Consider the following 27,590-nt stretch of genomic DNA (forward strand, 5'->3'; position numbering starts at 1 on the left):
GGACCATGGTCCATGCAATAATGATTGGAATATTGGTTATTGAGCTTAAAAGTTGGGGCGTTGGTTCACGGAATATTATATTACCTTAAGGAATGTTAGTTTGTTGAGAATGTCAGGTATCTTTATTTGATTAAAACCAAGGTATGTAATATAGACATGTTTCATTGACGGTTATCTTTAATGTTATAATGGTTATTTTACTTTAACACTGTTAACACATTTTCATATATTTCAGTGGACTTCAAAATTTAATAAATAAATAAGGCAATGATAAAAAAAATATATAATTAAAGGTAATTAAGTAACACATTCAATGAGTTAACATAAAATTGATTGCAACTTACATGTGAAGAGCTTGAGGACTATATGTTTTGACGGAGGAGAAAACACAATAATGATAAAAGGGAAAAATTAGTAAAATGCAAGGGAATGCGAGAATATATAAGGAAGAGAAGGGTATTACATTCCCTCCAAATATATTTAAAATTTATTTTCTTTCGTTTGCGTTTTTTTTTTTCTTTTTTAATTTGTGTAAATTGTATTTTTTTTTTATAATGAATTTGACAATATATGCACACATACAGACCCACACTAATTAATTTATGTAGTTGCTTTGTAAATTTATACAGTTAAAAGGAATTTTTTAATAGTTTAATTTTATTTAATTAATTTTATATTTTAAAATATGTTACTCTATAATAGATATTGATTAAAGATTAAACCAAAGGTACAGAAGGGCATAAAGAATAAAAATGCAAGGGAACCTATTCAAACCTAAGGCAAAGATGGAATCACATTCCCCAAAAATAGCCCAAAATCTTGTGATGGTCCCAGTTGAGTATGAGTGGAAGTTTGGGGGGCGGAGGGGGATAGTGAACAGATTTTAAAAATTTTTTAAGAAAAATTGTAAGTGGGCAATTAAAAAAATTTGGACTAAGTTAAACTTTCAATAATCCGTTCAAGGTTATGTTGACCACTTAACTAAATAGTCCAAAGGAAATTGTTATATAAGAGCAAAGTTGGGGTGGGGGGGGGGGGGGGGGGGGGAACAGATAATGAAAATATTTTAAAAATTTTTTAAGAAAAATTGTAAGTGGGCAATTAAAAAAATTTGGACTAAGTTAAACTTTCAATAATCCGTTCAAGGTTATGTTGACCACTTAACTAAATAGTCCAAAGGAAATTGTTATATAAGAGCAAAGTTGGGGTGGGGGGGGGGGGGGGGGGGGGAACAGATAATGAAAATATTTTAAAAATTTTTTAAGAAAAATTGTAAGTGGGCAATTAAAAAAATTTGGACTAAGTTAAACTTTCAATAATCCGTTCAAGGTTATGTTGACCACTTAACTAAATAGTCCAAAGGAAATTGTTATATAAGAGCAAAGTTGGGGTGGGGGGGGGGGGGGGGGGGGGGGAAGAGATAATATAATGAAAATATTTTAAAAAATTTTTAAGAAAAATTGTAAGTGGGCAATTAAAAAAATTTGGACTAAGTTAAACTTTCAATAATCCCTTCAAGGTTATGTTGACCACTTAACTAAATAGTCCAAAGGAAATTGTTATATAAGAGCAGAGTTGCTGAGCAAAAATAAATATTTTCAAGATAAGTTAAAACTAGAGCAAAGATATGGCAAATTGATTAAAGTAAAGTGTGTGAAAGTAAATGACACTAGGATTTATAGTGGTTCAAGGGTGATTTAGTCTTTCTACATGTTAATTAGGAACACATGTAACTTTGATTTGATGATACCAAAAGTTAGAAATTTTAGTTCCCTATTTATTTTACTGTTTAGACTTAAGTTATTTCTACTCGAATTTGAATAGTCCGAATAGTAACTTGAGAAGTCACGTTTTGGTAGACAATACAATCCGAATGATAACTCAAAAGGTTACGTTTCAGGTAGACTCAACTAGTTCGGATAGTAACTCAAATGGTTACCTTTCGAATAACTTGAAGTTGAAGATCTCGAAGAGTTGAAGACTTGAAGAGTTCGACTCAACTAGTTCGGATAGTAACTCAAATGGTTACCTTTCGAATAACTTGAAGTTGAAGATCTCGAAGAGTTGAAGACTTGAAGAGTTCGAGAAGAAAATTCGAAGAGTAGAAGACTACAAGATCGAAAGGTTGCAAAGGCTGAATCACTAGTACAAAAAGGGGCATTTGCGTCTGGAGTTTTGGACTTTTTGCGTCTGGACTACCCCAGACGCATATGTCAGAGACGCAATTGGTCCGGACTATCTGCGTCCGGAGTTACCCCGGACGCAGATAGTCACCAGCTGCGTCCCTTCCGGACGCAACTGGCAATTTTTTATTTTTTTAAATAGACTATCTGCGTCTGGAACTGCCCAGTTCCAGAAGCAGATAGTCATTATTATTAAAAAAAAATTATTTGATAAAAATTTAAATTGATAATAATAATAAATACAATTTTTTTCCTGTACAAAATTGATAGTCATTACACATACTCACTAAAACTTAAATGAGGACTCAACTTTATTCTATTAGCCATCAATATATACTCCTAGTCAAGAAGAGTTATTGTTTAAGAGCATTCATATTGTAATCAAATATAAACACATATCTACTGATATGGGAATTGATTTGGGTCCATTGCAACTAGAATAATGAAAGGGTATGAGAAACATTAAATCTCAAAATTTAAATAACCAAGCCTTACTGCAGTTCAAAATCCTTCGGACACTCCTTATCTCCCCAACAAAACACCGTCGTAATACCCACATTATGCAATCTCCTTCTCAGTTCCATGTATAATATGCGACCTATACCCTGTAAGAACCTGGGCCTAGTCAATTACTATTAGAAGCAGAAAACAAATCTGAAGCTATTTGCAAGCATACAATTCAGATGATATAATAGTTACTGAAATAAATTAATAATAATCTCAGCAGCCTTGTCACTTTCTCCTAAAGAATTATCTAGGAAATAGCTCAGATGTAGAATAAAATAAGAACAGTCAATCACACAGATACAACACTAGCTGCAATCTCAATAGCCATACAGAGGAATGAGAAAATCAGTCCCTTTCATAGGCTATATAAGTATGCCTTGCCAAAGGTAAGGGTCAGTTGCTTCAGCATGTCTATGGGCCATATTTTGCAATTTGAATCAGGACAAGAAATTTGTAATCAATGATGTCTATTACAATTTGAGAATTGACTAATTAAAGAGAATGGAATACCAACCTCAGCGACAAAAACAACACTAGGAGCAATTTTACTCTAAAGTGAAGACTGCTTTGACATATTTCTCTCCTTCACCAAACCACTGTACGAATGAAACATAAGTAGAATTATTCAAATGCAAGGGCTAGGTTATTTTCCATAAAAAGTAAAACCCAAAACTTAAATTACCTTTTTTATGTAATGCTTGACATTGATATGTTAATAAAGTTTGACGACGGTGCGGCTGGAGGGCTGGACGGAGACGACGACGGGGCTGGAGGCGTTAGATCTGGATGGCGCGACGGGGTGCGGCGTTGGACTGCGTTAGGTAGCGAGAGGAGAAGATCGGAGAAGAGAGGATGTGGCTGGACGGCGACGGCGAGCGGCGACGGCGTGCGGCGGCGTGTGGGAATCGAATAAGACGAAGGGCGTATGTGCGGCGATGGTGTTTGGAGTTCTCAAACGAAGGGCGTATGTGAGGCGACGATGGTGAATTGGTGATCCAGATCCATATCTAAAACATGCTTAGTATATTTTAACTTAAAAAAAAATTAAATAGGTAGCTGCGTCCGAAGTTCCTACTTCGGACGCACGAAGGTGTAACGCTACGACCAGCTGCGTCCGAAGTGGGTACATCGGACGCAGCTGGTCTATTTAAAAATAAATAATTAAAAAAATAATTAAATAGTGGACATTTTAATTACAAAGATGCCACCGCGTCATTTTACGCGTCCGGAGTTTCAACTCCGGACGCAAATTGTCCTATATTTTTTTTATCAGTTTTGTACTAGTGAATGGTGGAAAGACCTACCTTTCGAAGTAAAAGGTGGAACGAATGGTAAGGTCAACCATCCGTATCTAAGAGGTTGTAGAGTGTTAAGGTTCGAAAAGTTAACTCAAATAGTAACAATTAACCATTCGAAAAGAACTGCTCAAGATATTCTCTAAGCTAACAGTTCGAAACCTTAAAAACACTAGTTAATATGACCAAGGCAAAGATAGACCTAGGTTTACATCCCAATGAGGATTTTCCTTAAAAACCCTAGACATTTTGTGTAGAGTAAAAAGATATGTTTAGCGCAAAATAAGTGTCTAATGGCTGGAAGTCAAACAAGTCTATCTAATTAACCTATGGATTACACGTTGATCTTTACACGCTGGTCAATAGATGTTTGAAATAAGTTTCCCTCCAACGAACACATTTCTAAAGTGCCTATAAATACCTTCATTTAAAACTAAAGAAGGTGTTGGTCTATTAAAAAATACTAGTATTGTACCCATGCGTTGCACGGCTGTATTTAATGGTACTATGTGATAGTTTATTTTTGAATATGTTGGAATGGATTTAATGATGGCAAACGTATATTAAAAGAAGATTTTTATTAACAACATTTAAAAATTATTAAACAGTTCATGGTACATAACATTCGTAGTATTAATGACTGGCAAAACAATTGCAAAAAGAAATTTATTATTAAGTACTACACCTTTACAAATTATTGAAAACTTCATGGTACACAACATTCGTAGTATAATTATTACTCTCTCCATCATCATTTGATATTAAAATTCTTAACCCTTTAGGGCTACTAACCCTTGAAGCAGCAACATACAATTGGCCATGAACAAAAACAGGTTTCCTTAGGAGTAACCCAACATGCTTTAACGTTTGGCCTTGACTTTTGTTAGTGTTCATCGCATACGCCAACACTAACGGGAATTGTCTTCTTTGAAATTTGAACGGCAGCCTTGTATTTGTTGGCGTCATTGCCATCCTTGGTATCAAGACAATTTGTTCGGCATTATGGCCAGACACAATTTTTGCTTCAACAACATACTCTGATAACCTAGTGATAATAAGCCTTGTGCCATTGTATAGTCCCATTGAGTGATCTATGTTTCTCAACAACATGACTGGAGATCCCACTTTAGGAATGCCAGATGCTTTTAATCCATTCAGGAATTCTAGAGTGTGCATATCAGATAGGATGCCATTATTTGAATCCGCGTTACACACAGTGTCGCAACTTAGGTAGGTCCTGCTTTCAGCGACATGCAGATCGGTCATATATTCATTCACTGCATTTTCAACATCGAGCGTCGGAGCCAAGATCGCACGACTTTCCATGTACTCTTGGTGACAGCCACCTTCTTTGAACATTGGAAAAATATTATCCACAATTGTTGCTATGTTATCCCCAGTCGATGGCAACAACATTTCCTGAGGAATTTGAACTTTTGCATAGCCGTCATTAGGGCCTCCCAAAATACCATCACCGATTTGAGCCAACCACTGAGCAAAATCTTTAATCTCCTCAATATTAGCACCTTCTTCATCTGTATTTAGGCGGAGATTCTTTGTTAACCTCAACACTTTACATGATACCCACAAGTAAGAAGAGTTTATTGTTGCAGAAACAATATCTTGTCTTGACCTTTTAGGCACAACCGGTAGTATTTGTCTAAAATCACCTCCTAATACCATTGTTTTACCACCAAACGTCTTACTACCACTATTGCAATCCTGGACCCGCATTAGATCTCTCAAAGTTCTATCTAGACATTCGAAGCAATGCTTGTGCATCATTGGTGCTTCGTCCCATATTATAAGCTTCGTAGTTATCAAGAGTTGGGCAAGATCGCTACCTTGAGATATGTTGCATGTCGAGTCTTCTGTAACAGCAATGGGTATAGCAAACCGCGAGTGCGCTGTTCGACCGCCTAGCAACAGCAAAGAAGCAATACCACTAGATGCAACATTAAGGACCACATCTCCTTGTGCCCTTATTTTTGCGGACAGTGCTTTCCAAACAAAGGTCATACCGGTGCCACCATATCCATAAACAAAGAAAAAACCCCCTTTTTTTTCTTGTACTGATTAAGGATCGTATTGTAAACCAAAGTTTGCTCATCAGATAATTGACTTTCTAACCTGCTACTTTCCAGAAGTAGAGTATTCCGATCATATGCGAGCTCATCACACAACAAACGATTACTGTGGTTCCAAGATTCTTCATGAATTGGAATTGGCATATGAGGGTAATCTTTCAAGGACTTGTTGTACTTTTGTAACAATCGCTCAATCTCAATTAATGCTAAATTCTTCTTGTCATCATCAGACAAACACAAATCTTCATTTCCAAAGTACAATGGTAAAAAAAAGCAAAACTATAAACGCAATAGTACATAAAATAATGTAATTATAAAAACAAAGTAATTGGGAAAATATACAACTTACCATCTCTGCGAAATAATCTCCGTCTGTTAAATTGAACATCCTCTGCCAAGTGATGCCATACTTGACACCATACATTTTCAGGCCGGTTTACCAAGTTGGATGTTAATAAGACAACAAATAATTTTCTCATTGCTTGGGCAGTAGACCATAGACTGGCTTCATTAATTGCATCTATGTATTCTCTGTCATCATCTAAAAGCCCTCTTGCATAGCATGCATCCCTAAAAGATGGATATACTACACCCTGATACGACTTAATGTCATCAAAATTAGTAGGACCACGAACTACATTTAAGAGACATCTCAAGTAATAAATCTCTCCACTGCTAGGAGGTACGTAAAATATTCTTCCAATGGAGAAACCCCTCTTCCTCGGATGCCATTCTCTAATATCCTTCTTCCGTACAAATCTTGACGGCATGTCAATATAAGCTAACTCCTTTGCTGATGGAAATTTCTTGTTAGCCTCAAACCATGCAGTAAACATACTCTGGTATACGGTTGGCCTACTTAACACATTCTCTATGCTGTCATCGTCCTGGAATACCACTGATTGACAATCTGGCAAATGGAAACTCAACATTTCTACAGGTGGATGCCTATATTGAACCTCAAAGCTTAACAATCTCCATGCAGCTTCGCATGTAGATACATATCTACAATCGTAGAACATAGTAATTTCGTCGACAGTTTCACTTGCATGCTCATCTGAAGTGCTCTTGTAGAATTCTGCGGTGACCCTGTCATTACCTTTGTTCACATACTTGAATAGATACTTGATTGATCTAGATTGGTTACACCATTCTACATTGATGTGGGCTTTGTATTTGAGAAGAAGGTATCTATTATGTGGCACCACATATCTGCTATCCAACTTTACACCATTTGAACGGCGTCTGTAAATTGGATATCCATCATCATCTAATGTTGACACATCTGTATTATCTTAGGGAAGTGTTTAGAACACTTGTTGTTTGCCATGCATGGAGATTTTGGCCTTTCTCTTCCACATGGCCCGTGAATCATAAACTCCTCAACAGCACTAAAATATTTCGTGTAAGTTTCTGGGTCTGGTATCTCTGCTGAAATAAATTGGTCAATGATAGTTGCTGTAAAGCCTTGAGGTAGTCTTTCTAGGAAAATTAGAATGTGAGCGTGTGGCAGTCCTCGCTTTTGAAATTCTATAGTGTAGACAATTGCATGTAAATTACAAACAAAAATTAAATTAGATATTAGATGTTATACTATGGTTTGACTTAAGAAAATTAAAATATTCAATCTAGAAATAGTGAAATTAAGAAAAAACTAATTCACCTGCCACAACTTTTCCAAAAAGCTTTCCAGCACGAATCTCTTTCACCAATCCATCAAGCTTTATCTTGAACACCCGGCACAAAATGTCTGGTCTATCTTCTGGTTTGAGATTTGATTTGAGCATGTATCTTTGGATCTCTGGCCACTTCGGGTTACATGTAAATGTTATAAATAAGTTTGGATAACCTTTCGCACGACAAATAGCCATCGCATCCTGGTAATTCTGGATCATATAGCGAGCCCCGCCTGTGAAACTGGATGGTAGTATGATTCGTTTTCCTTGATTGCGAGTATCAACTTCCCCTCGCGTCAAAGCATCTGAAAGACCTTTGTATGCTTCACAGCGCAACGCTTTTTGATTATTTCTAATATATAGCAGCCGGCTTGATTCCACCATAGTGTATGCATCTACCAAAAACTGTTGAAAAAGTCTCTTTGCATATAGTACCGTAGACATTTCACCAAACCGCTCATGGATCCTATAGGTAAAGAATTCTCGCTGTGACACTCTTGTTCTGCCACTAGTATGTTGAGATCTATCCAAATTGAATTGAATGTCCTCCCTGTAGCTGTCTTCGCCGAAAGGAAAGAGAAGTGGATACTGTAAGGGCAAGTACGTAGGGTTCAACTCATTTATCCGCTTAAGACATCCGGCGTTTGTCTCTACTATAATATCCCTATGACCAAGAGCAGGATCAAGATCCCCAACTATAAGGGCAGCCACTTCAGATACAGTGGGCAAATTGTATGTTCTCGCATCACCAGTTCGCTTACCAATTAATCTCATCTTGAACTCTGCTTGTGGATGGCATTGTATATGCGTTTTAGCCCAACGGAAACATTTAACCAAGACATTGTGATCATCCAAATCTTGTTTTATGTCCTCCACTATTTGAACATGGATTTCGGTACTCGGTTCATTGCCCCTATATCAATAACGTTAACAATTGTAAACAATTAAAATAACTTATTATACTTAGATACGAAAATGCAAAAATAAAATAATGTTTTCCAATTATTAAAGTTTATTACCTAAAGGCGTTGATGCGGTTCTCCACCTCATTTTCCGTGTCATGTATGTACAATTGAGCAAATTTTGGACAACTACCATCTTGAGGAAGCAACCCTCCCATTAAATGGAAGTTTTGACCATTAATTCTAAAAATGGGTGGGGCATTCCCACTATTTATAGATGTATCCACTTTTGCTCCTAATGATGTAAAAGAAAACATGTTATTATACATCCTAATGTTTTTCAAAAATTCAATACGTTTCTCTCCTTGACCGAAAAATAAGTTGTAAATCCTGGTTGGCGGTACACGCATTTTTGGTAGTTTGATCTTCCCATGAACACATCATGTAGAATACTTTGGTGTTGCTTGGCACACATGCTTATTAATACGTTCTTAATACCAGAAAATTGCATGGCAATGATCACAAATATTGTTGGGGTCCCCAATATCATTGTAGATCACTACAAAAGTTAAATGGAAATGTAATAAAGATTGTTTAATACAACTTTGCTTTGCTATCTTTTAGATAAAAAAAATGCTGTAATAAAAGAAAATTGTTTTTAAACTAACCAAGTACCATCGGGTGCACGCGGAATTTCATCATCGTGGTTAATAACCACAACGATCTTTCTTTGCACATCAGTATTGATTTGGGTGGAAATAGATGGCACATTATCAACAGCTTGCATATTTTCTAATGAGGGACAAAGTAATGAAATGTATTAGTACAATAATCTAATATTTGATTGCTATTATTTTCACAATTATCTATTCATAAATAAATGTATTATATTAAATAAAACTGAATCTCCCGACTTATACAATTCATTAGCATTAGAAAATAATATATTTTAGTCATAACATTATTTAAAAATATTCTAAAACAATAATTTAATAAACATATAAATGTTCATAATGCGTACCTAAACTTGAAGATGGTAATGAATACGGTTCTTGTACTCCGTTGATGCCTGGTATGCATTTTGGTACATTGTTTTCTTCGGGTTGACCCGATTCAGCTGTAATGAAAGGCAACAACATTCTATAAATGAACCATTAAACTCTATTTTTATTTTGAGCTTTTATTAACATAAGTATAAAAAGATTTTTAATTAAATTAATAGACAAACTTGTTTTGTTATAACTAAAAACAAATATTATTAGACTGACATTCACATAGGAGCTACCAAAAAAAAGTTATAAAATCATTCAAAAAAATTTTACTAATAGAGAAATTGCGGTATACTGTAACAATACAAATTGCAATAATACTAAATTACATTTGTAATTAAATTGCTTACCAACAAAATCGTTGTTCTCCCTTACTTGACTTGTGTAGTGCAATGCATTAGAAAATTCTTCTTCTAAATTGCGAGATCATTGAATTGCTAAATTTGACCTCAACCTGCTTGTTTTAGTTCCCGTCTCTTTTGGACGTAGAACATTGTTTTGTTACGAAAAATATATAACTAAGATAGCATTCTTGTTGTGAACCATGATTCCTTTTTTCTTTTTTAATGTAATACAAAATTGTATTTAACTAACCTTTAGTAACGTCACTGGACGTCAAGTGCCCACCTGCATGAAAGTTTGTTGGTGTGTCCTGAAATAATTGAGATGATCTTCCCCGCAATGATTGTACTAATATAAAAGTTGAAGAAAAGTGATTTAAAAACAAAATTTAATTTATAATGGGTAATTTAAAGCTATATGATAACTAACCATTAGTCAAGTTTTTAATGGAATTGGATCTCTATTACGTATTGAACCTACATTTTCAAGCAGAAAAACCAAATGAAAAAAAAATTTAACTAACCTTTAGTAACGTCACTGGACGTCAAGTGCCCACTTGCATGAAAGTTTGTTGGTTTGTCCTGAAATAATTGAGATGATCTTCCCCGCAATGATTGAACTAATATAAAAGTTGACCAAAAGTGATTTAAATACAAAATTTAATTTATAATGGGTAATTTAAAACTATATGATAACTAACCATTACTCAAGTCTTTTACTGGAATTGGATCTCTATTACGTATTGAACGTACATTTTCAAGTAGAAAAAACCAAATTAAAAAAAAAAGTATAACTAACCTTTAGTAACGTTACTGGACGTCAAGTTCCCACATGTCTGAAAGTTTGTTGGTGTGTCTTGAAATAATTGAGATGATCTTCCCTGCAGTGATTGCACTAATATAAAAGTTGTCCAAAAAGTGATTTAAAAACAAAATTTAATTTATAATGGTTAGTTTAAAACTATATGATAACTAACCATTAGTCAAGTCTTTTAATGGAAATGGATCTCTATTACGTATTGAACCTACATTTGCAAGTAGACAAAAACAAAGCAAAAAAAAAAAAAAAAAAATTAGTGGCAAAATTTGAAAATATAATTGCGAAAATAATATGAGACAAATTATGCTATACAAGGTTTCTAACAAAAAACTAATTCCACTACATGGAAAAATGTGTTTTTCTATTATTACCTTTGTTGCAGCTAGCACATTGAGATGGTGGTGTGTTAGAACTAATATTGGACTTTATTAAGTTACCACCTGCAAATTAATGAGTTGTGGCCACAAATTATTATATATCACCACCATACATAAATTTTGAAATTTAAATATTTTTTCAATAGTGCTTCCAAAAAGATTGTTGTGCTTATGTGAAATACTTACTATTATTCAAAATGGTCAATGTTGTATTTATAGAGTTCTCAAACACGCCAAATACGTAGGGATCCGTGGTTTGCACATGATGTTCATTGTTTGTGCTGTTGTTTTCTGCATTGTGAAAGACCATTAACAAAATTATCAATCGATGTTTGTCATACATATTAAACAAAAAAACACATAGGAACTATAAAAAGTCTCTATATATAAAATAAGCAAGCATGATATATTATACTTATAAAAAAAAATTATATATTTTGCACACATTATCTTATAAAATTATATGAAATAGTTTTCACACATTGTCTTATAAAATTTTAGAGTATATATTTATAGACTACAAATTTTAAAATATATATGTAATGTATGTATGTATATATATATATATATATATATATATATATATATATATATATATATACACGAAAAATGAAATATCAATATAGCAAGCGTAGTCTTCATTTTGGATCTCCCTGACTGCACATCTCTTCCTCTCTACTCCTACCTCCATTTCTCTACTCCTATAAAAGAATATTTGTAACTCTAGAAAGCCAGATCTGTAATCCATGCCTATATCCCTCAAACTTGCGGTAACCGATAGACCATCTATGGACAGCGGCGACTTGAGGTACCGATTAAATTAGCAAAGTGTAGAAAAGGGTTTTGGTGGAAGACGAAGAACAATGAACTCGTAAGTTTCTGTTAAAATTTTATTTAGTTTTTAGTTCGTAGATCTACGATTTCTGACAAATCTTAGTGAAATGCATGTGTTTGATTTGTTAACTTGCAGGATTCTTTTTTCGTTACTTCTGGTGAGAAAAAATACTACGGACGACTAGACTATGTACTGATCAGCTCAGATTTACAGTGAAAATGGATTTTCTACCTAAATTATTTGGTAATTTTTCAATTCATTTTGTTTTGAGTTTGACTCCAATACCAAATTTGCCCTAATTAACAAAATTTGTAATTTGTCTTACCTACTGACAATCATTTCAGTTCATTCCTCAATTAGAAGGTAAATTTCACCAAAATTTGTATTAAGTTGGCGTAAAGCTAATAAATTGCCCAAACTAACGAAATTTGAAATTTGTCTAAGAAACTGAAGTTGATTTCAGTTTGTAGCTACAATAGAAGGTAATAGATTAATGAACTTTGACTACAATAGTTGTTGTGCCATCAAATTTAGGACTACACTTGCGTTTCTAGCTAAATCTGACCCTAAAGTCCATATGTTTTAATTTAGCTAACCTACTGAACTCTGTATTCTGCAATGTAATTATAACACTTAGCTTCAAAGATATTTGCACTCTAAATATCTAACCTACTGAAGTCTGTAATCTGCAATGTAAAAGAATAAAGGTGAGTACCTTTCTCATTAGATGGATGTTTCCTTTTAGTGCCTATGACCCCTGATTTGGTGAGCTTCCTCATGCTTGAAATTGCTAATTAGTTTTTCTGTGTCTCATGTACAGTGAATAGGTAGTATTTATATTGGGGTAAAAAGCAATATTAATGAGTGGGGCTTTTATTTTTCCAGAATGACATTGGAATACTAAATGACTTACAGGCAATTAATGATCTTAGTAGGATAATGATGATGAACTTTATGTGTAAGAAACTAATTACACTGATACTTAGGATTGATAATTTTTAACTGAAATTATCAACTAATTGTTAATTTAGTATACTACTTGGCAGCTTTAAAAAATCATTTTAAAGCTATATCTCATGAATAATTCAATTAATTGTAAACATTTTATTATGAACTTTATCTATTTTTTAATATTTATCCACTGAGATTTGGTATCTATTCATTTGTGTTTCTCTGGTTTGGTTCTCATTGCATTGTCACCTGAAACCATCAAGAGAGGGTGATCATATAAAGCAATAACACCAATAAAAAATATTTACCTTTGGGCTTCATCTTTCATTGTAGAAATCACTTTAATGGAAGCTGCCGAAGTTCCTTGGTGGATAGGAAGAACCTAAAGTAGATTTAGAAGATAAATGAAAGTGAAGTAACTGAAAAAAGAACCAAACAGTAGGCTATTTTTTTTAACAGAGTTACATCCAGATAGTGTCTGACAAAAAACATATATAACACAAATTTTTTAACATAACATGTAAGATGTGACATGTGACATTGAGTAGTGTGTTTTTTGAAAACATATTTTGGTCCTGGTCCCATCTGAAAATTGATTCTGGATTTTGGTTTTGCCCTCATTGGCATCTTTCAGTTGCAATCAAGCAAGTCAAAAAGCACTATTGCAGTTCAAAAAGTCATGCAGAAGCGTAAGGGTTTATTATCCAATGGCTGCTTGAGGAAGAAGCATTAGATGCTAATAAAGGTACAGTTTTGAGCATGTGATAATGTTTTAATGGTTTTTATTGTATTATACATGATAATAAATTTACTTAATAATGTCTACGACTTATGAACTCTCAAGAAAGCATTATATAATTCTGTGAATGTAGATTTTCTGAGTTTTTTTTTTTTTTTTTTTGTTTTTTTTGTTTTTCAGGTTTGAAACTTCTAAGCATGAAGACCTGTTACATCAGCAAGACTGGAAATTAATGGAGATTCAAGGATACTGTCCTAAGGAGTACATTAGAAACTAATCCTACTCTGTTTTAACTATTTTCCATACTGTGTAGAGCATTGTCAGCCTAATGTCTTCTATTTGGTCATGCATTGGAATTTCTAATTGTTGATGTCACTATGTCAGTTTATATGCTAAGGATGAATCAAGAACACAACTGACATACTTTTAGTGGAGCCGAGAGATAAGTCACCTATACTATTCTTAATTAGTTATTAATTCCAATGTGAGATTAATGTTTTTTCTTGTAGTAATAGAAGAACATGTAGTGATTGTCTTGATTTAGAATTTGTGTGAATGTAGGAGAAAGCAATTTACAGTCATGATGTGCTAAGTCCGTTTATTTTGTGGTAATATAAGACATAGAGTGATTTTGTTGATTTAGTATTGTAATACCTGGTTATTTTACTATATGGTTCATAATTATACTAGTTTATTAGTATATTATTTTATGTGACCTAAAATCATGTGAGACTAGTTTGGCTCTCCTTTATTTCTAATCTAAGATAGTAATTAATTTCTTAGTAAACTAATATATGTTTTTATAGATATGTACGTATATTCACTACTGCTCTAATATATATAAATTAAACTTGAGTTAATATATTTATGTGTTAATAGACGAACGTACAAGCGCAAAGAAAGGACAGAAATAAATAAATAAATAAAAATAAAAACCTAATTATATCTCCTCATTATCAGTAGCTTTCCAAAACCCTTCCCTTCCTCCTTCATTAGCCGACACCATACTCTTCTCTTTTCTCAATCGGCTTCACCAACGAAAGAAAAAAAAAAAAAAAAAAAAAACTCTGCATATCATCTTTCGTTTCTCACCTTCGTCATCATCGTCGATCATCATAATCAATTCGCGCCCCTTCTCTATCCGAAGGTGAAATCGAGGCAGAACAAGTGTAGGGGTTTAAGGGTTTTGGTTGATTTTAGAATACACGTAAGATTTACGTCTACTTAAAATTTATTTACCCCAAATCAAATTATTTAATATGTGTTTATGTGAAAATCTAATTTTGATATTTTAGATTAATTGCTACATGATTCATGATCTTCGTGAATATTGTATTCTAAATGATAATTGTTTGATTGTGACGTGATAATCAGTATATGAATTCATATTAATTGAATTGTATTGGTAAATAATATTTTTGAATTAAGTATGTTCGTATATATATATAATTGTGCGTGAGTACTGTATATGAGAGAATGATTAATAAATATAATTTATTTGGTTTGCATTCTGTTTATATAATTGCATATACATTGCCTACAAAATATAGTGCTTTGTGAATTGCTGTATTAAACCATTTCATCATTTTCATACTGATTATAATCTATATGTTTTTAATATATTTGTTTGGCAATTAGGTATAAAGAATTAGTATGCAGTATATTATTTATTTGGTATATTATTATTTAGTACAATAATTAGGCCTGAATCATGTGCATATGGTATTTGGTGATTTATATTTCATTTGAGGCATGATAATTAGTACAAAAGTTATAGATACAAGTGTAAGGTTGGATGAGCTACTTGGGTGCAATGATTTTTGATATAAGATGTGAACTTTGAGAGTTAAAGATATATATGTTTTGTCATGGGGATGGTGCCATTTGATATTTTTACCTTGAGGAGTGAGCAGTGATGTAAAAGCTGACTCACTAGGGGGTTTTATAACTTCCCTGTTATTTTGAGGAGTGAGCAGTGACTTGAAAGCTGACTCACTAGGGAGCCGAGAAAAACTCCCTGTTTATAAGCATTTATTTTTGAGAACTTGAAAATCATTCATTTGGTACCCATTTCTCCTTGACGATAGGTATATATCAAGTGTTGATGTTTTGAGAAATTTTGAAATGTATTGTTGTAAGAATCTCTCTTCGAAAGAGGATAATTGAGAGGTTGGAATTCTTTCTTTGGTTATTATTTTATGAACTTGGAAGTGATTCTTTTGATTTGGGAATTGTTGGTGGTTACTTAATTAGGGATTTAAAATATCTCTTTGGTGACTATATTATGATTTAAAGAAATTTGAGTATTGATGGTATTATGAAATGTATTGAGGAATTGATTATATGAAAATGTTGAGATACAGGTTATATGGAGAATATTGAGAAAAGAGTGGTTGAATGGATTTGGATTATGGATAGGCAATGCCTTGATCTCCTAGGAATTTTGTGGGTATATTTATATATACTTTAATGTGTGATTTCCTCAAGTTACATTTTAATTGGTTGAAATTTATTGATATTGATGAGAATAAAATTGCTAAAGGGGTTATTGAATGTGTTAATTACATGCTCCTATTTGTTATGTGCTATGTGCAAAATGTTTTACAGGGTGGAGTAAGTCTTACCAGCCGTCGTGCTGACTTTGTTTCCCCTTTAGTTAATTTTGCAAGTGATGATTGCATAATTTGGAGCATGAGAGCGATTTACACCTTTCTAGATTAGTATTTGGAGTTTTATTTTATTAGATAATCTAGAGGTTGTATTTAATAGAAATGTATTTAGTTCATTGTACTAGTATAAGTTATGGGTTATTTTTAGTAGTTGTTTTAGCCTGTGCGTTTAGATATAAGTTGTATCTAAACGTGGTTTTAGCCTGTGCGTTTAGATATAAGTTGTATCTAAACGTGGCGGTAGCATCCCTATTTAGATATAAGTTGTATCTAAACGTGGCGGTAGCATCCCTATTTTCTATCGTTTTGTTTTGGGCTTCCGCAATTATAAGATATTTTTAATTAAATAAACTCCTTTTTATAAAATATTTCGGTTTAAAAAAATGGGGGTGTTACAAGTATTTGTGTAAATCAATCGTAGAAGGACATTTACAGTCATGATGTGCTAAGTTCTTTTATTTTTTGAGTAATATAAGAGAATATAGTGATTTTATTGATTTAGAATTTGTGTAAAACTAAAGATAATTAAAACAGTGAACTAAACAAATACTATAGATAAGAAACATTGAATACATTCCTAATAATTCAATCTAATATTGTATATCTATAGAGAACTGCACTACATACTTAGTGTATACAGTCTTGCTAGGTTATAGCAGTGCTCCAAGCTTCTACTTTGCCCTTACACCTTGAATCCTGCAACAATGAAAAAAAAAAATTCCAACAGTGGTTTTGTCAAACAATCCACATTTTTTTAATGTGGTTAATGTTATACTCCTAGAAATCCATGTTATGGTTTGACCTGCAACATTTTTTTTAATACAAAAATCATAATGAATAACATAGTTCAACCATACCCAAATTTGGGTGTACAGTTTAAAACAAAAAACAACAGCGCAAACAAAATATAAGTGTCATACACCATCGTAACACAATTGTCCATCAAAAACACTCATAGAAAATAGTCAATCAATCTTCTCTAACTTCACATGGCATTGCTTCACTTTCTTTCCACCCTTGGTTGAGGAAAATGAATCAAGCAAACAACGCTTGACCGGTCCATCAGTAGTACAATCAGTACTACTCGTTGGGGCCAACATAGCAACAGGACTCTCCGCTTCATCACTCTCAAAACCCTAACCATTGAAAACATATATTAACAAAAGTTAATATTTATGTGCAGGACCAATTATTATCTACATTTAGTTAAAAATAATATTACCTCTAAAAATTTATCATCCCCCTCACTTATAGGGCATTCAGAGTTACAGTCATTTTCATGTAAACTTAGAAGATCAGGGCAGTGTTGTTGCAGCACAATATGGTCAGTGTTAATTCTAAGAATAGGAAATGGGATATTACGACGAACAAACTGGTCCTTCTTTGCTGAAATCTTGAAAAGCATTGTCCTCCCTACCAGTTCAAATATCTCCTTTATGTGTCCAAGGTTCTGAAAAAATAAAGATGCAATTAAGTTTTAAGTTCTGAAAATTTAAATCTAAAATGAAAATATGCATAAGAAATGTAGAAAAAACTTACATTCACATTTCTTTCATATAGGTCTTCTGCTGCAAGACCTAGCAAATCCATGCATTCTCTATCGCATAGCAAAAAGGATGCAGTACCCTTCATGTCAACCATACGTACTCTAATTTTATACTTTGTAATGCTACCCTCTGGAATTTTATTACATTTGAAACACTTATTGACACCCTCAGAAAGTTTGAGTTTTTTATTGCAACCCTTATTAGGACAGGAAATATAAAACCAATCACTTGGATTTTCAACACCATTTATCCTTGCAGCTATCCAAAAGTCACCAAACTGGAAAAAAATTTAATACAGAAATTAAAATAATGAATAAGATCTACAAATGTAATTTATTTGTAATTACCTGTTCATTGTCATAGAGATCAGTAATGCTAGACATGGAAGCTATACTGCGCATGGGTGTTTGCTGTGAGAGCTCTGTCATGATGTAAATTAAAAAAAAAGAGTTAATAACGAATATAAAAAAAAAAGTTTTATGTTAAGAGGCATCAGTGAATGTAAACTTACATTTCTTTAAATTGTTGCATTTCAGGGCCGTCAATATTAAAGTGAATTTGAGTGACATCAATGGAAGAGCAGATTTTTACATCACCATCTGACAATATCTCTGTGTATGTTAGTATAGGTATACATCTAGAATTTAATTTAAACTACTTTGATAAACAACTCAGTGACTTACCTCTAACACCAATTTTCAGTCTACAAAACTGGATCAAAACATACAGAGGCTCATTACCAGGAGATTGATAGAAAGGCTCAATTTTTGCAACATGTTCATCCCAGAATGTACAGGTTAGACGATTACCCCTATTTTTTAAAGCAATCAAATGAAAATATTTAGTCAAGTAAAGATGCATGGTACTTATGTTTACAAATACTACCTCTGTCCCATTTTGTTTGTCTGATTCGGTTAACGAGGCTTGACTGAAATTATTTTTAATTCAAATTTTCAAAATATTAAGTTTAGTATTAGTATATAAAATTTATATATTTAGAAACTACATCAAAAGTACTATTAAACACAAAAAATCAAATTTAAAAATAATTAAAAATTATTAAAGAAAATAAGCAATGAAGAAAGAGTTGATTTGACCAATGAATAGTAAACAGGACAGGTAAAATGGGACAGAGGAAGTAGTAAATACTTTACTTACTGTGAATCTTCTATCACAAAGTCAATTAGTCTAGTACCAATGGTCTTCTGTTGTGGAGCATATATTTGAACCACACGACCAATTAAATCTATACGAAAAGCTCTTTGTCAAAAAATGCAAGAAAATAGTAAAAATTTTCTAAACTATTTTATGGACTGAAATCATAGTTTTGAATGCTTACCAAATAGATCTTTGTCATTTAAGGTTGGGTTACTCCTCAAACTTTGGAATGCCCTTATTCTGTACATGTGTCTGGGGAAATTTGCAGATCTATATTCTTTCATAATAGTCTCACCATTGAATTGCAAATGTATTCATACATACTGGTTTTATAAGTATGCCAGTTTGCTACCACAAAGAAGTTTTTTACACAATAGACATCTCCTTCTACAAAACTGTTAAGGAATTTAGGAAGAATGTCCTTTGGTATATTGGCATGGATAACAGTTCCCTGAACAGATAAATGCATATTTATGTGCTTAGCATTTGTAGAAAAAAAACTAAACAAAACTAAATTGAATAGTACAGATTTATTAAGCATTTGGTAATGAATTTGTACCAAAAACACAAAAATTACAAACACACAATTTTTTGTAGATTCATGAAGCATTTGTACCAAAAACTAACATGCAACTAATTTTTTTTGCAGATTCATGAATATTTTTTTGCAGAAAATACTTACCTCTTCGTCATGAAAGACTACCTCTTTGCTCTTGATCTCAGTAGACCCTCCATTTCCATTACGCAGTACGTACGCATCACTCGTAGCTTCATAGCACTACGTCTGTTGAAGGCAGTTAAATGGTTGGCGAGACAATACATCCCCATGATAGAAATCAATTGTGCAGCAGAACGCAAAAGCTAAATATGGAGAATGTATCTGTATCTGTATCTAGCTTAATATAACATGTAATATATATGTGAGATGTAGATGTCTAGAAGTGAAAGAGTTCTAAATGAACTGTAATAATGGTTGCCTTGATACTCTAACCCATAATGACGGCTAGTTTCTATATGGCTGTATATAATGTTGAGCGTGAAGCACTGCTATAATGGTTCATGGATACTCGAATCGTTAGTGACGATTCGATTTCCTATTCAATTTCCCAGAAATCGTTACCGGTAGATTTGAAAATAACTTGATGTAATTGGATCCTTCTAAACGTCGTTGTTTAATGTTGGACTGTTGGTAAAACCTAATTACATTACGCGTACCGACGTGGTGCTTATCCTACAACGCCGAACTGCCAAACGGCGCCGTTTACTCTTGGGCGGGAATTTGGCAAAAAATGACAGCGTTTACGACGCCGTTTACATGACTGCATTTAATGCTGTTGTTTTTGCTATTTTATATATAGAGATTGTACCAAAAATACAAAAATTACAAACACACAATTTTTTGCAGATTCATGAAGCATTTGTACCAAAAACTAACGTGCAACTAATTTTTTTTTGCAGATTCATGAATATTTTTTGCAGAAAATACTTACCTCTTCGTCATGAAAGACTACCTCTTTGCTCTTGATGTAACACCCCAATTTTCAAACCTTAACTTTATTACAAAATCCCAATAATATATTGCGGAAGCTTATACATCTAACCAGCAGGAAATTGGTGTTACCGCCACACCTAGAGTAAATTCTATCACCTCTTTGACAAACTCCACTCTAAGTGCACAGGCTAAACTTACAACATCAACATCCAACTTAATACATATGGAAATAAACCCAATTCTATTGTCCGTAACAGGGATCTCAAACACTATTCTCAAACACTATTCTAGGATAGAGTAGATCTCAACCCCAACATCCATCCTATTCAAAGCTCATCGGGCTACTGGAACCCACACTAGACAACATCTGTTAAAAAAAAAACACATTGAAGTGTAGTTAGCACGACGGCTAAGTAAGAACATCCATGGTCACCCAAAATTCAAAAAAGGTTTTCAAAATACGTATAAAAGAGTTTTGGTAACTTTTACCCACTTAATGAGATTTCATCTAAAAAGAAGTTAATAATGAAGACTTGCACGAAAAGTGATTAGAAAACCAGTATCCACATGTCTCTTTAGACAAAATCATTTCTTTCTATCGTTACAGAATAACTTTCTTCTCATCTTTAAAATTTCCTTAGTTTCATAATAGTAAGCGTGAGGCCTTTTGGAGTATCAACCCCGGGCCATGGCATTCAAGCCCTCCCGTAGGTCAATCTTGTAAACAACCTCGGGCCATGGCACTTAAGCCCTCCCGTAAGTCAATCATCTCAACAACCCCGGGCCATGGCATTCAAGTCCTCCCGTAGGTCAATCATCTTAACAACCCCGGGCCATGGCATTCAAGCCCTCCCGTAGGTTAATCATCTTAACAACCCTGGGCCATGGCATTCAAGCCCTCCCGTAGGTCAATCATCTTAACAACCCCGGGCCATGGCGTCAATCTTGTAAACAACTGCTGGGCTATGGCAATTAAGCCCTCCCGTGGGTTAATCGAGTCCTCCACTACTAACTTTAGAAACTAAGGTTTTGAAAACATGTTCCTTCCTTCAGTTTTTTTTCTTAAACCATTTCTTTTGGGCATATTTCTCATTTGAGTCAAATACTTAAAATTGGCTACCTCATTAGCCCCTAAAGGATTTTCAAAATACTTTCAGTACCCGCAGGCTTTTCAAACATAATTTTCTCATCATTCAAGTAAGGTACACACTCACTAAAAATGGTATTTTCTTTAAAAGATAAGGTTTTGACAACTTATTTACCAAAATAGCATACGTTCTTCAACGTAAGTTTTTATAAACAGTTTTGGATATACTTCATATTCAAGTCTCATACTTGAAATCTATCCACCTAGTTATACACTTATATATTCTACTAACACTACATATATCCATTCTCAATACTATTATTATAATAGTACGAACCAATAGTCAACCATTTATGAATCAATCGACTCATAGCCCCATTAATATTAACATCCTTAACCTTGTTCCTTATCATGAATTTCAGTCCATCTTACAATCCAATCATCATCGGTAATCCATAATCATGGTTCCACCATTAACTAATAATAGATGGTTATCCTTGTCATTATCGTCATCAACAACTTATAATAGATGGTTATCCTTGTCATTATCGTCATCAACAACTTTCACCATATGGTTATCCTTGTCATTATCGTCATCAACAACTTTCACCATCATCAAATCCTTGTCATTATCGTCATCAACAACTTTCACCATCATCAATACCATTAGAAATATAACTTGAGGAAATCACACATCCAAATATGTATAAATTTCTAAGAGGTAAAGTCATTGCCTAACCATAATCCAAAATCGTTCAACAACTATTTCTTCAAGATTCACCATGTACAATCTTGATCTCAATATTTCCATATAACAATTTCCTCAATGTATATCATAATAATATCTTTATCTTAACTTTTCCATATAACAATTTCCTCAATATATATCATAATATCATCACTACTCAAAATTCCTTTAAACCATAACTTATTCACCAATAGAGAGATTTCCAGTTCTCAAAATAAATTCCAAAGGAATAATTCCAATATCTCATAATAATTACCAAGGAAATAATTTCAATCTCTCAACATAACCACCAAATAGAGAGTATCCAAACTCTCACAATAATCACCAAAGATAATTCTTCACATAATTAGTCACACTTTTCTTGTGTCCAATAGTAGTTATTATGTACAGTGTCAAGGAGAAATGGATCCAAATGGAAAGTTTCAACTTCCAAACCAATACCAAACCAACCGGACAAATCCACGAACTGGTGGCCAAAACAAAATAGAAAGATCTCAACTCTCATCATCATGATCATATCACTAACCTTAATTATCATAATCACCATTTAATCTATTCATCCAGTCAATAAACCTTAATAACTATCATCAGTCCTTAATCACTATAGTTAAAGCTTAATTACCTCCTGAACTCCACTGTTAATCCATCTTTAATGTCAATCTAACCCCATTATTAACCACGTCATAACCAATAATCAAAGCTTACATCATCTGCACTACTAGACGCACAGGGGACGCACGTCCGGTATCGCGTCCATAGGTTCTGCCCACTCTTCGCCCAGCCCGGACGCACGGTGGACGCGCGTCCGGCCCTGCGTCCGCACACACGGCCAGTTCTGGACAGTGTGAACAACGCAGTGGCGAACACCTCTTCTATCATCTCCATAATTATTATAAGTACATATATGTATGTATATCCATATATTTCAACACAGCTCATAAATCCCTATTTCAACTATCAATCATCAAATCTTAAGTGACAAAACCGACTTAAGGGATTTCTTACCTCTCAAGTAGCTTTTAACACCACAGAAATTGTTGTGATCCTTTCCTCCAAATTTCCACCGAAGACCCTAAGTAAGTTTCACCATAATAACAATATTTTCAAGAATTCTTAGCTTAAAACTAAGTTCTAAGAAAGAATTCTAGTTCTTTTAACCGAATAAAAATCAAAGCGTTACCTAGTATGGAAGAACTTGTGAAGGAATTGGCTATGGAGTTTCTTGAACACAAAGAAGAAGATGAAATTTCCTCTCTCTTTCCTCTCCAAATATTTCGGCCAAAATGNTAATAGATGGTTATCCTTGTCATTATCGTCATCAACAACTTTCACCATCATCAATACCATTAGAAATATAACTTGAGGAAATCACACATCCAAATATGTATAAATTTCTAAGAGGTAAAGTCATTGCCTAACCATAATCCAAAATCGTTCAACAACTATTTCTTCAAGATTCACCATGTACAATCTTGATCTCAATATTTCCATATAACAATTTCCTCAATGTATATCATAATAATATCTTTATCTTAACTTTTCCATATAACAATTTCCTCAATATATATCATAATATCATCACTACTCAAAATTCCTTTAAACCATAACTTATTCACCAATAGAGAGATTTCCAGTTCTCAAAATAAATTCCAAAGGAATAATTCCAATATCTCATAATAATTACCAAGGAAATAATTTCAATCTCTCAACATAACCACCAAATAGAGAGTATCCAAACTCTCACAATAATCACCAAAGATAATTCTTCACATAATTAGTCACACTTTTCTTGTGTCCAATAGTAGTTATTATGTACAGTGTCAAGGAGAAATGGATCCAAATGGAAAGTTTCAACTTCCAAACCAATACCAAACCAACCGGACAAATCCACGAACTGGTGGCCAAAACAAAATAGAAAGATCTCAACTCTCATCATCATGATCATATCACTAACCTTAATTATCATAATCACCATTTAATCTATTCATCCAGTCAATAAACCTTAATAACTATCATCAGTCCTTAATCACTATAGTTAAAGCTTAATTACCTCCTGAACTCCACTGTTAATCCATCTTTAATGTCAATCTAACCCCATTATTAACCACGTCATAACCAATAATCAAAGCTTACATCATCTGCACTACTAGACGCACAGGGGACGCACGTCCGGTATCGCGTCCATAGGTTCTGCCCACTCTTCGCCCAGCCCGGACGCACGGTGGACGCGCGTCCGGCCCTGCGTCCGCACACACGGCCAGTTCTGGACAGTGTGAACAACGCAGTGGCGAACACCTCTTCTATCATCTCCATAATTATTATAAGTACATATATGTATGTATATCCATATATTTCAACACAGCTCATAAATCCCTATTTCAACTATCAATCATCAAATCTTAAGTGACAAAACCGACTTAAGGGATTTCTTACCTCTCAAGTAGCTTTTAACACCACAGAAATTGTTGTGATCCTTTCCTCCAAATTTCCACCGAAGACCCTAAGTAAGTTTCACCATAATAACAATATTTTCAAGAATTCTTAGCTTAAAACTAAGTTCTAAGAAAGAATTCTAGTTCTTTTAACCGAATAAAAATCAAAGCGTTACCTAGTATGGAAGAACTTGTGAAGGAATTGGCTATGGAGTTTCTTGAACACAAAGAAGAAGATGAAATTTCCTCTCTCTTTCCTCTCCAAATATTTCGGCCAAAATGNTAATAGATGGTTATCCTTGTCATTATCGTCATCAACAACTTTCACCATCATCAATACCATTAGAAATATAACTTGAGGAAATCACACATCCAAATATGTATAAATTTCTAAGAGGTAAAGTCATTGCCTAACCATAATCCAAAATCGTTCAACAACTATTTCTTCAAGATTCACCATGTACAATCTTGATCTCAATATTTCCATATAACAATTTCCTCAATGTATATCATAATAATATCTTTATCTTAACTTTTCCATATAACAATTTCCTCAATATATATCATAATATCATCACTACTCAAAATTCCTTTAAACCATAACTTATTCACCAATAGAGAGATTTCCAGTTCTCAAAATAAATTCCAAAGGAATAATTCCAATATCTCATAATAATTACCAAGGAAATAATTTCAATCTCTCAACATAACCACCAAATAGAGAGTATCCAAACTCTCACAATAATCACCAAAGATAATTCTTCACATAATTAGTCACACTTTTCTTGTGTCCAATAGTAGTTATTATGTACAGTGTCAAGGAGAAATGGATCCAAATGGAAAGTTTCAACTTCCAAACCAATACCAAACCAACCGGACAAATCCACGAACTGGTGGCCAAAACAAAATAGAAAGATCTCAACTCTCATCATCATGATCATATCACTAACCTTAATTATCATAATCACCATTTAATCTATTCATCCAGTCAATAAACCTTAATAACTATCATCAGTCCTTAATCACTATAGTTAAAGCTTAATTACCTCCTGAACTCCACTGTTAATCCATCTTTAATGTCAATCTAACCCCATTATTAACCACGTCATAACCAATAATCAAAGCTTACATCATCTGCACTACTAGACGCACAGGGGACGCACGTCCGGTATCGCGTCCATAGGTTCTGCCCACTCTTCGCCCAGCCCGGACGCACGGTGGACGCGCGTCCGGCCCTGCGTCCGCACACACGGCCAGTTCTGGACAGTGTGAACAACGCAGTGGCGAACACCTCTTCTATCATCTCCATAATTATTATAAGTACATATATGTATGTATATCCATATATTTCAACACAGCTCATAAATCCCTATTTCAACTATCAATCATCAAATCTTAAGTGACAAAACCGACTTAAGGGATTTCTTACCTCTCAAGTAGCTTTTAACACCACAGAAATTGTTGTGATCCTTTCCTCCAAATTTCCACCGAAGACCCTAAGTAAGTTTCACCATAATAACAATATTTTCAAGAATTCTTAGCTTAAAACTAAGTTCTAAGAAAGAATTCTAGTTCTTTTAACCGAATAAAAATCAAAGCGTTACCTAGTATGGAAGAACTTGTGAAGGAATTGGCTATGGAGTTTCTTGAACACAAAGAAGAAGATGAAATTTCCTCTCTCTTTCCTCTCCAAATATTTCGGCCAAAATGGGTATGGAATGAAGAAAATGGGAGATCAAGTCTACTTTTATAGCAACACTTTAGGGATGAAGAAACTTGGAGATCAAGCTACATTGTTTCTTATAAGGTAAGAAATAAGAAACTTGGAGATCAAGTTTCCATTTTGATCATCTTCAAAAATATTTAAATAATAACATATGGTGTAGGGAGTTGCCAAGTGTCACATTTTTGTGGTGGGTAAGGGAAAATATCTTTGGTTAGACTGTTCGGGATTAAAACAGATATAGTTTCGGTGGAAAATAATTTAAATAGGAAGAATTTTGAAACCAAAATTATTTTGACAATAATCCTGTCACTAATTTGAAAAATCGGATAATTTTTGGTATATCGCGAAATACTGCGATACAAGGGTCGGAATAAATTTTCTCTCTTACGGGCTAATTTAATCACATAGGAAGTTCAAGCTTAATAGTATAGTGCCTACTAATTCATTCCCTAGGACAATCGGGACCGAACACATACTTTAAAAATCCTTACGGTTCGTGACCGGTACGTAGGTTCGCAGCTTATTGGAATGAGTGAGGGGTTACACTTGATCTCAGTAGACCCTCTCCTTTCCATTACGCAGTACGTACGCATCACTCGTAACTTCATAGCGCTATGTCTGTTGAAGGCAGTTAAATGGTTGGCGAGACAATACATCCCCATGATAGAAATCAGTTGTGCAGCAGGACGCAAAAGCTAAATATGGAGAATGTATCTGTATCTGTATCTAGCTTAATATAACATGTAATATATATGTGACGAGTTCTAAATGGACTGTAATAATGGTTGACTTGATACTCTAACCGATAATGACGGCTAGTCTCTATATGGCTGTATATAATGTTGAGCGTGAAACACTGCTATAATGGTTTATGGATACTCGAATCGTTAGTGACGATTCGGTTTCCTATTCAATTTCCCGGAAATCGTTACCGGCAGATTTGAAAATAACTTGATGTTATTGGATCCT

The 27,590-nt window shown here is 33.8% G+C and overlaps 3 protein-coding genes and 1 long non-coding RNA gene across 4 annotated transcripts in view; all 4 read right to left on the bottom strand.

Annotated features, from left to right (window-relative positions):
- Positions 1–2,461: 2,461 nt before the first annotated feature.
- On the bottom strand, positions 2,462–3,662 carry LOC116021589. Its single transcript, XR_004099030.1, has 3 exons — positions 3,373–3,662; positions 3,205–3,286; positions 2,462–2,788 (listed from the first exon to the last, which is right to left on the bottom strand). It is a non-coding gene; the product is annotated as an uncharacterized LOC116021589 (long non-coding RNA).
- Positions 3,663–4,672: 1,010 nt separating this feature from the next.
- Positions 4,673–6,004, bottom strand: LOC116023453. The gene has a single exon (XM_031264454.1). The coding sequence runs from the start codon at positions 6,002–6,004 to the stop codon at positions 4,673–4,675; it is 1,332 nt and encodes a 443-aa protein (XP_031120314.1).
- LOC116023454 lies at positions 6,001–15,833 on the bottom strand. The gene is made up of 8 exons (XM_031264455.1): positions 15,830–15,833; positions 15,660–15,779; positions 9,326–9,442; positions 8,768–8,945; positions 7,736–8,661; positions 7,389–7,602; positions 6,422–7,317; positions 6,001–6,314 (listed from the first exon to the last, which is right to left on the bottom strand). Exons 1-8 carry the CDS (start codon positions 15,831–15,833, stop codon positions 6,001–6,003), a joined length of 2,769 nt encoding a protein of 922 aa, XP_031120315.1.
- Positions 15,834–17,396: 1,563 nt separating this feature from the next.
- The window catches only part of LOC116023455, a 94,122-nt gene continuing 83,928 nt past the window's right edge, over positions 17,397–27,590 (bottom strand). Inside the window, exons 2-9 of the mRNA XM_031264456.1 lie at positions 22,284–22,360; positions 19,461–19,587; positions 19,137–19,224; positions 18,662–18,789; positions 18,326–18,399; positions 17,971–18,255; positions 17,654–17,881; positions 17,397–17,567 (exon numbers count right to left, since the gene is read on the bottom strand). Coding sequence (XP_031120316.1) covers positions 17,397–17,567; positions 17,654–17,881; positions 17,971–18,255; positions 18,326–18,399; positions 18,662–18,789; positions 19,137–19,224; positions 19,461–19,587; positions 22,284–22,360 — 1,178 coding nt within the window. The remainder of the gene's footprint in view (positions 17,568–17,653; positions 17,882–17,970; positions 18,256–18,325; positions 18,400–18,661; positions 18,790–19,136; positions 19,225–19,460; positions 19,588–22,283; positions 22,361–27,590) is intronic.

This window comes from Ipomoea triloba, chromosome 6 (genome assembly GCF_003576645.1).
Source record: "Ipomoea triloba cultivar NCNSP0323 chromosome 6, ASM357664v1".
Taxonomy (NCBI): Eukaryota; Viridiplantae; Streptophyta; class Magnoliopsida; order Solanales; family Convolvulaceae; genus Ipomoea; species Ipomoea triloba.

Coding starts and splice junctions, on each gene's coding strand:
- LOC116023454 (XM_031264455.1), bottom strand. Junction 8,946..9,325: donor AATTCCGCGTGCACCCGATG/GTACTTGGTTAG, acceptor TTACATCATTAG/GAGCAAAAGTGGATACATCT. Junction 8,662..8,767: donor AACCGCATCAACGCCTTTAG/GTAATAAACTTT, acceptor TTATTGATATAG/GGGCAATGAACCGAGTACCG.
- LOC116023453 (XM_031264454.1), bottom strand. CDS start 6,004: ATGACCTTTGTTTGGAAAGCACTGTCCGCAAAAATAAGGGCACAAGGA.